General features: G+C 41.6%; 1 protein-coding gene across 2 annotated transcripts in view; it reads right to left on the bottom strand.

Annotated features, from left to right (window-relative positions):
- The window catches only part of Prkd3 (protein kinase D3), a 73,409-nt gene extending 64,890 nt beyond the window's left edge, over positions 1–8,519 (bottom strand). Inside the window, exons 1-2 of one of the 2 annotated variants that reach the window (XM_034513805.2) lie at positions 8,379–8,519; positions 416–1,324 (exon numbers count right to left, since the gene is read on the bottom strand). In XM_034513805.2, the coding sequence (XP_034369696.1) occupies positions 416–703 (288 nt within the window). In that variant the 5' untranslated portion in view covers positions 704–1,324; positions 8,379–8,519. Of the gene's footprint in view, positions 1–415; positions 1,325–8,378 lie in introns of those variants that run through there. The other variant, XR_013113315.1, reaches the window with a different exon arrangement.
- Positions 8,520–10,184: the final 1,665 nt, after the last annotated feature.

A 10,184-nucleotide genomic window follows, 5' to 3' on the forward strand; every position in this document is an offset into this window, starting at 1 on the left:
GGTGTAAATGAGGGCAAACGACAGACAGGTGGAAACCCAAGCTTCAGGTGACACTGGATTCAGGAGCTATGGTGGCCCACCTTTCCAGTAAGTCACCGCAATGTCTTATGCATACTACCTCCTGACCCTTTCTGTGAAATTAAATGAAATGTCAGATAACCCCTGGACTATAAAACAGCACTATTTTGGGTAAGTAGTATTTTTAAATTGAGATGTAGGTTCCCTTTAGATTCTGAAATTGCAGACTTTTTGGCTCCCAGTCTATTACATACTGCCCAAAATGCTTATAATCAGAACATAAATTACTGATGAATCTAAATGTGTTCTTTCATTGTTTCATGCATAAATTATAGAGATTTGTGAGAAACAATATCAATTAGGAAAACATTACTGATATAAACAGCTTGCACAGTACCTTCTGATAAACAATGGAGCAAACGAGGTCTTTGACAGCAGAGAGAGACAGTTCCTGGGCTTCGATGGTAACGCTCTCTCGTGTGAGGCCAATCTGAAGTAGAAATGAAATTGTGTGCACTGAGCCTCTAGAATTTGTGAGTGACGGGGCACTGAAGCTGCCATTAGAGAGCCGAGCCGAGAGTCCTGTCTTGGGACTTGAACACGGAGAAGAAGCTGGAAGCACAGCAGAAACAGTTGCAGGGATCACAGATTTCTGGGCTGATGGAGGGGAATTATTTGCAGACATCTGCCTTTCTTTAATCTATAAAAGTAGTTGTCAATGCTTTTTAAATAGTTCTGAAGAAGTTTTCAAAATAGCAGTAAAATAATGGTTACACTTTTGGATTTAAATTAAAGCTGCTTTACTTCCTTGGCTGAGCCACTCATGCAGTTGATGGCAAATTCTGTTGCTCCAAGCTGAATGTACAAAATGTCCTACCACTCTCAATGTCAGTCCCATCAAGAATCTTTAGGACCACACCCAGATCTATAACCCACTTCACATCACCATTATCATCGAAGGAACAGAGTTGATACTGATTAGTCATGAGACATCTTCATTTCTTTTAAATCTGTTTTTGTCTTTTGCTTTTCATTTCAGAAAATACGAACAGAATAGTTGATCTGTGTCGAGATATGAAATCTTCCTGATTAAAAGTAGTTTCAGGTAATCTACTCCTTCAGACACTGACGGGACACCACAAATGGTCACACCTCAATTCACCCTCTCATGTGTACTCATTTCCATCTTGGGACTGAACTTCCCTGTGATGAAGTAGAAATAAAAAGCTTGCAAAAATAGTACAAACATATTTCTTTGGATGAATGGATCCAGAGAGAAAATGGTGCCGTCTGAAATGCTGTCAACCTAGAAGAAAAAGTTAAAAGGGTTTTTAATGTTTTCTATTCATTTGCTATCAGTTTAAAATGTAAGAATCCCTATAATTTTTAGTGATAATTTTGGGTGACATTTTTACAATTCATGAATACAACCCAATGGGTAGTTATTTTAACTTTAGTTATCACAATCATTTTTTACTATAGTTATAATTTCAGAAAGAGAGAGTCCTACTTAAGATAATACCCGTCCCTCACCACTAACTCCTGAACCCTGGTTGGGGAGTAGGGGCAGGTTAAATAGTATATTCTTTTTTTGGAGCTAGGATTAGACTATGTTGTCTAGACTAGGTTGTCTAGACTAGTCTTGAACTCCTGGTTCTCGAGATCCTTTTGTCTTAGCCTCCCAAGTAGTTGAAACTAAGATATATACCACTGCACCCAGCTGTAAGTTATAGTATTTTAAATTTATGAAGATCAAACACTGCTATCCCACAACTACACAACTCAATTATAATAAGAAACTGAGAAAGACAGAAAAGACAAAACAGGAGAAGTAAAACAAACATCACAGACATAAAATATGACCCAAGCCATATTTAAAAATACAGAATAATTTCCCACTACAGGAAAGCTTAAGTGGTCTTTTATGTTTTTATATATTGAGTCTAATGAAAATACAGCTCAGTAGCAAGTACAAGGCCCTAGGTTTTCCCCAGTACTCCCATCCCTCCAAAGAGTCTATTTCTGCCAAAATACGAGTCCTGGACTGCTTTGTTGACAAATGTCTTCCAGAAGCCTAAAGAAACAAATGGGGATGTACTGGAGTCAGCAAGGAACTGTGACTGTGAGTGCTGATAAACTATGAAACACAGGAGAAAGTGAACTCATCCTCATGAAGGCATTTCTAACACTGGGGAAAGTACATCAGTAAACTATGCATCGGAAGTTTTAGGAAACACAGTTCAGAAATTTTTTTAAAAAGAAAAAGAAACAGGCATAATGACCCTTCATGGCTGAATGAAATGGTTCACAAGAGATGAATCCTTCTAAATTCTTTGTAGCCATAAATAATTACAATGAGGAAAACTCAAAGCATCCAAAGTGTGTGTAGAGTGGAAATGAATATATGTAGTTAAATTCAAATAAATGATATGTATGAAATGAAGAACAAAATCATACAGAAACAGGAATACAAATAAGAAAATTCAGAATAAAATGAATCTAAAATAACTTTTAAAGGTAGTAACATTTGGGCAAATGGCTAGAATTCAACCTCCTATTTTATAGCATTTGATGGTAATATTTCACTAATGTGCCTCATGATACTTTTTGTAACCAATAGGAAAATATAATTTTTGTAGCTGAGAAGACCAAAGTGCAAAAGCAATGTGCCTAGTAACACTAGCTATGAGCAGAGTGGGGATTAGAACCCAAGTCTCAGGCTTTCTTACCAGTACTGTTTTCACAGTAACTACTACTTCTTAAAGATAACAAGGAACTGGGAATCACTGTTTAGAGAGGAGGGAGAGGGATTATACAGAAAGAATTGCTCAACTTGCATCTCACTTATCTTAGAACTCAGAGAACTGAAATTTGAACTTTGTGAATACGAGCGAATTAAATGACTTTATTTTTAAACATCTTTTCTTTTGAGTCTCACTATATAGCCCAGGCCAGCCTCAAACTCACCATGTAGCCCTGGATGGTCTCAAATTTACAATCTTTCTATCCTCCACTTCGTCAATGCTGAGCTTCTAAAACTTTGTGTGAGTACAAGTCTCCGGGCCAAGATGCAGCTCATTCCATACAGCACTGAGCAAGTTTAACTGTGACTATTATGCAATAATCCTGCAGAAAGAGCTCAGGGTGAGAGAGAGGTGCCCATGGCCTGGGATGGCGAGGGCTGCTTCAAGTGCTGAACAGAGAAAAGCAGGTAAGCACAATTCAGAAACTACTAAAGAAACTTAAAATATCTTGTGCCAGGGACTGGAAAGACAGCTCTGAGGTTAAGAGCACTAACTGTTCTTCCAAAGGACCCAGGTTCAATGCCCAACACCCACATGACAGCTCACAGCTGTCTGTAACTCCAGTTCCAGAGATCCAGGACACTCTCACACAGACATACATGCAGGCAAATACTATGTAAATAAAATAAAAATAAAGAAATTGTTAAAAAAAAAAAAAAAAGTAAAGAAAATCCTTAGCCAGATCCAAGAAGATGATTTGTGAATAACTAGAGGATAGTATAATGTTCATATCAGCCTAATTTCAAACAGAACAAGAAATGCCAAGCACATCACACTTACAACATCATAAAGACTAGACTTCTCAAGTGGAGGAAGTAAGTACTGACCTTCACTGAACTCTATCTGATATCTGACAGACACGAGTCTAAACACCACAAAGTAGCACCTCATTAATCTGCACAATCAGCCACTTTAGAGTTGAGAAAGGGAAAGTTCAGAGGTTCCTCACTCAAGGCTACTACAATCTCATGAAAACAGTATTAAAAGCATTTCCCCCACTGTCTTTGTAAACTCGCTGAGTTTGAGCTGGACATCAGTGTAGTAAGAAAATTGCTGTGTCAACTGACATGTGTGGAATCCTTGGAGAAATGTTCCCAAACCACTCTCAGCTATGTATTTTCATGAGATATGAAAATGGTAAAGACAAAGGCAATCTGCTTATGTAATCTTCAGGTTGAACAAAACTGAGCAAATGGAATAAAATTAAGTGAAACTTAACAGAAATAAATTCTAAGTTAAATGTGCAACATTAGAATGGGGGAGATGCTGATCTGGAAGCCGTTCATGAGGTTGGGCTGTGTTTCTGAGGCTTCAAGTAAGTGCTGTGAATATAAAGGACTGACTAAAAGAACCAATACAGTCCTAAATCCTCTGGACACTGAAAAGTCATAAGCATTACTCTGCATACTTGTTAGTCTGTATTACTATAGTCTATAACTTGTTTATACATATAACTGAGAGATGGGGAGAGAGATAGAGAAAGAGAGAGAGAAAAAAGGGGAGACAGAGAGAGGGGGGCACTATTCTATATGTTTAGAGTTGCAGATTTTTAAGTTTGGGAAGAAAATAATTACAAACATCCAGGTAACCATGATGATAATGACCTGTGCTAAGCATATAGCAATCAGAATAAGCGGTCCTCAAATATCTGAGGTAGTATTAAGGGAGACCTGTTTTTAATTCAGCGTTACTTCAGAGAAGTACAAAGAAAATGACAGCACCACTTGCAGGATTCCAGGGTTAAAGGACTGACACCTGCCGGTGACAGACTAATTACAGCACCTGTATTACTGGAAGACCTCAGATCATTCAGAAGTTTTACAGCAATTAGATAAAAGGTAACTTCCTACTAAATTTATTTTTTATACCACTTGATATTAATTAACAGAAACAATCTAATAACATACTTGATCAATTTACTAGAGATATGAATTCCTTATAAACTATATATAATTTTGTATAAAAGTGATTTTTTTTTTAAAGTTTCAGCATGAATACAAATGTAAGAACCTGTCTTAACAGCTCCCACCCACTCATCCCATCTGTCTTCTCACTCCTGGTTTTGTTTATGGAATCTTGATTTGATCTGTAAGAAATCTAACAATACTAATTTATACAAATTTTGGTATGCTGTTTAATTTCTTTGTATTTATGCTTTAAATAGAAAATAGAGTTTATAAGTTAACAAAAAGTACATCTTGTTGATTTATAAACTGTGTAGTGTATTAATTAGATATGTTGTTTTTCATAGTTATAAGTCTCTAAACCAGAACAGTATTGTTTAGTTGTCAAGAATTTATAACTTTAGTTGGCATTTTTTTTTCAACCATTCTTTTAGATAGTTGTCACATATCTCATTCAAATGAACTTAAAAATTCTGTCACCACTGAATGGAATCAAAAGGTATTTTGAGCTCAGTGTGCTCAATTGTTATAGAGTAAATAAAACAAAGACCTTGGAGGCTAGGTGACTGGGCTGTTATACTTCATGGCAATGTCACAAGCTGATCTACCTTTTCTCTCTCTGTCACTTCATCGCTGTACATTATGTTCCAATCTCAAGCAAGTCTCTAGCCAGAAGCTCTACCAGCAGGAGTTTCATTCAATGCATACTTACATTCTTACAGAACACTTGGTGATAGCTAGACGACTAAGAGAGACACTCAGTTCCACAGCAGTAGCAGAAAGAGACATGGCCACTGCTCTCTCTGGAACTCAGACATTAAACAAACATTTGCATAAGTAGCTAGGTAATTACCAACTATGAGATACAACAGAGTATATGCCAGGTAGACTTTACTTCAGCTAGGTCTCAGGGAAGGGCTCTCTAAAGAAACAAGAAACAAGAGGATTCCAGAAAACAAGACACATTTAATACTACAAAGGGAGCTCTCTTTATTTAGGGTAGCCAGCCTTCTATGTGCATTCAGCAAATGCTAACATGCTTTTACCTTGTAATATCATGTTTACCAGACTCCCAGGAGTAAAAAGGACTGTCCAGGTTTAATTTTACTTTGTGTACAGAGAATGCTAATAAAGTACAAGGGTTTAGCCTGACCCTCATGAAGATATGCACACATGTATGGTATGTATTTTTTACATGTTTTAGCATGTAAAAAAGCATGTGAGCTTTTTCAGTGACATAGCTGACCAGTACACTGAAGTCAATGTCCATGTTTTACCTTGAGAAATGTCTGACTTTGCTTAATGCTTGTATACAGTGTAAAAACTCAGTAATTTTTGTAGATTTAAAAAAGATCTGTGGCAGTCTCTACATCTATTGCATATTTCAGAAACATTCTCTCAGATAACTCTAAGACTGTCTTTCTAAGAGTGTAGCACTCCACTAAATTGTTCCGTCTACAAGTCTACTTATCCAGGTAGCGGCAGTCAATCTCAGCCCTTCCACTGCCCTGGAGAACACAGAGAGGGCACACCAGGCAGGTTCTCTGTGCAGGCACTGAGAAGTGTATTCAGATATTGGAACATCAGTCTGGCTGAGCAATACGAAGCTATGGATAAGCTTGATAGATGGTCAACCCTGCACCAGTAGTTTAGAAGAAATCTGATTGGCTAATTGCCAAAGAGCACTTCTCAAGTACGGCCACTATAAGATAACCACACAAGTGGAGAAAACGTTTTATCTACACTGAAATTAAAACTAAAACATCTCTTAAGTATCATATCCTATTTTTTCCTTTTAAAATGACTGCTCCAGAGAGGCAAGTTCCATTTGAATTACATAACCCAAGAGACTCAAAGAAGAGATTCGATTATTAAATCCAATTATGTACCTAATCAAATAATATGTAAGTAATTACACATCAAATCCTGAATGAGTTTCTTTAAAAACAAGCAATGAACTCCACTATGGTTAGTATTTATTTTGCCAACTTTAGAATTTTGTTGAAAACTGTCTTTCCCTTCTGTGAAAAGTACACTTTGGTAACTCTCCTCCCCTCTATCTTTATGTATGAGGTGTTTTCAGCTCCTCTGACTTTTAAAGTTTAACTTGCTGTGGCTTTTGGTGTGTGTAGCAGTGTTTAGATGACAAACAACACACACACACACACACACACAGAAAGAAATGTCTATTTTAAACAGGTCACCTGATAAAATAGCTTATGAAATATGCAAGATTAAAGGCTCATGGCTATAAAACTTCTTTAAGGGGCTGGTGGGGGGTTACCTGAGAGAGCGAAGAGGAGGGGGATCAGAATATATGAAACTGCCAAACACATTTAAGAAAAATTCTTGTAGTTTTAACACTCCTGAAATGTGAACTGCCTTGGCTTATCAAAAAGGCCTCCAAACTCATAGTCTCAGGCTCATGACATTTATAAAACTATCCTAAGAAGCAAAACCTATTGTGAAGGTTCCTGTGAGACATTTGAAAAATAATACATTTACAAAAACTTGAAACAACTTTCTTGCTAAACTGCTGTTTTATCCCACTCCAGATTATAACCGGGAAGGGAGAGTGTTTCTACAGAGCAAATCTGGGAACTTCATGGAAGGCTTCTTGAAGCAAATCAGTAGGCTTGTCTACTCTCCTGGCATTACAAGTTTAAACACGAGCTGAACAAAATCAAAGCTGCTAAAACTGCAACATCAGGTATAGAGTAAAAGTATTTTTTTAGTGTAGCAACATTTTTCTAGAATACAGATGAAGGCATCTCAAACTTTTGTTTCATTTGTGCCTACAGGTTTTAAAGGCCCTGTCCTACAAAGTAGTACTTCGAGTTGTAACTTATCCTCTTTAATCAAAGATGACACCGATAGTCTTATTTCCTGTGGGGACGGGCGTGGTTGAAGGGACAGTTACGTCCATGCCATCAATCTGTGTGCGGAAAAGTCTGCAGGTCGCCTGTAGCCCGATTTATATCTGTGCTTGCTGACAGCACGGCCTATACTTCTGATTTCGATGATGTGAAATAAAATACCCGACACGCAATCAAGTAATGTCGTGTATTATTATTATTATTGTTATTACTATCATCATTATCATTGTTGCTGCCCCACACTCGCGGGTGTTTCACTTCAGGGCAAAGCTGCCCTGAACGAGAACGACTTGGAGCGAGGCTGCAACTGGCAAGCCTAAAGGCAGTCAGGAAACTGGGGTCACCATCCTCCAAACCCCGGATACTCGCCCCTTCCAGCCCCAGGACCAGGAAAAGTGCAGTAAAGAACCGGGAAGGCTCGCTGCACGGCGCCGCGGGCGGCAGGATTAGTTTGCGGGGCGCGGGAAGAGCGGTCCCCGAGGGCCGGGGCGCGGTGGGTCACCCGCAGCCGCGCGACTCCAACTTGGCCTCGGCTCGGACCGCGGAACTTGGCCGCGCCGGCGCCCCCGGCCGCCCGCGGAGCACCGCCCCGACTTCCCGCCCAGCCGCGGCCGCCGCCCAGCCCCGCGCGGGTCCGAGTCCCGCCGCCGCCACCGCCGCGTGCGGTGGGGGAGGGGCCGCGCCACCTCAGCCCGACGGGTCGGGAGAACAAAGCGGCGGCGGCGGCGCGAACTTTTTTCGGTGTCTGCTCCGCGCTCCCTCAAGCGACTACTTACAGAGGCGGGCTCGCCTGTTGTGGGGAAAGTCGGCGCGCGCCAGCGTCCGCGTCCCGGAGCAGGAGCCAGCGAGGCTTCACGCGCCTCGCACGAACCCGCCCGCCGCCCGCCGCCCCTTCCTCCTGCCCTCCCTCCCGTCCCGTCTCGAGGCCGGAGGGCGGGGGGCCGGGGCGCGCGGGCGGGGGCGCGCGGCCCGCGCGGGGCCTGCCGGGAGCTGTAGTTCCCCGCCGCGCGCTGCGGTGGGTCTGCCTCCGAGGGGGCGCGCGGAGGCTCTGCACCCCGGTGAGGTCCCCTCCGGGCGCGGAGCGCGGGGTTGCGCAGGACTCGAGGGACGCGCTGTACTCGAACCTCACTTTGCTGTGGGCTAGGCTAGGCGGGCGACGGAGGTCGGTGACAAGGGGTGACCACCTGAACGCCGCGTCCAAAGTGGAGGATCCTCCTTTTCAAAGTTGTCCTTTCGGGGTTCCCGGTGACAGCTGTCACCCCGCACCCTGAGCTACACAGCCTCAGCCCTTCACCTGTGGCACAGTAAAACTTGGAGGCGCTGCTTGCACGCGCCTGTGTTTCCTCTTGTGCATCTTTACGCTGGTGTGTTGCCCTCCCTACAGAAAGGGCAGCCGACGACAGTCGTGGAACCCCAGAGGGAAGAAGACCCTGTGTATTAAATTATAAATTCTTGTTGAAAGAGAAACATCTGCTCAGTACAGTCATCGACACAAAAACTAGATAGTTCTCCCACGTCGACGTTTTATATCTTCAAAGTAAAATATGTTGTCATAAAGCGGGTAAAGGCCACATGTCTGGATGCAGAAAGCGGGGCGGGGCGGGGGTCAGCGTTTGAGAACACAGGGAGAATAAACCTAAATGGTCTGCCATTTTTGATACAGAATCTATAATATTAATGGATAGTCCTGGATTTGAAATAAATGAGACCTCTCCTTTCCCCCAGAGATAGAAATGGAGACCGAAACACTTGCGAAGACAGTGAGCTAAAGCACTGACCGCGCTACTAGCTACACCCCCATCTCCTAGGTAGTGAGGGTTTTGAAATAAAAATGTGTATAATCCTTTTCTACTGGGGAAGGTCAAGAGGTGGGAGGACATTTCAGACATTTCTCTGGAATCGAAACCTGCCAACATCCACTAACATCTAAGTCCATCTGATTACATCTTTGTACCTAAGTCTTACCCATACATCACTAATGCAGGCAACCCGAATTAAACAAAAAAGGCATCAAAGGGAAAGGCCCAGTTCAGAAGGGGCTCAACTGAGTAGGGGATGAGTTGTGAATAAGATCAAACACACACACACACACACACACACACACACACACACACACACACACACGGAGGGAGGGAGAGAGAGAGAGAGACTCTTTAAAGGCTATTCTGCTATTCTCTTACTTTAAGATTAAAAGCAGATTCATTCCAGTGTACCTTCCTAAGCGTTTGCTTGCCAAACTGCTCGCTTGCTTTTCTTTCTTTCTTTCTTTCTTTCTTTCTTTCTTTCTTTCTTTCTTTCTTTCTTTCTTTCTTTCTTCCTTCCTTCCTTCCTTCCTTCCTTTCTTTCTTTTTTTCTTTCTTTCTTTCTTCCCTCCCTCCTTTCCTCCTTTCTTTCTCTTTCTTTAAACTTCCCAACAGATGTTTTAGTCCAACCGGGAATATCTTCTCTCAGCTAGACTCCCAGGATCTCATAGCAGCAGTTTGTAACCAGTTTCACCCCACTCTAGACTTCCGTTTTCTGTTGCGGCCCTTTAAGAAACAGTTACTTTTCATAGGAGTAGCTTTCTCAAAGAATTAAACTGC

This window comes from Arvicanthis niloticus, chromosome 11 (genome assembly GCF_011762505.2).
Source record: "Arvicanthis niloticus isolate mArvNil1 chromosome 11, mArvNil1.pat.X, whole genome shotgun sequence".
NCBI lineage: Eukaryota > Metazoa > Chordata > Mammalia > Rodentia > Muridae > Arvicanthis > Arvicanthis niloticus.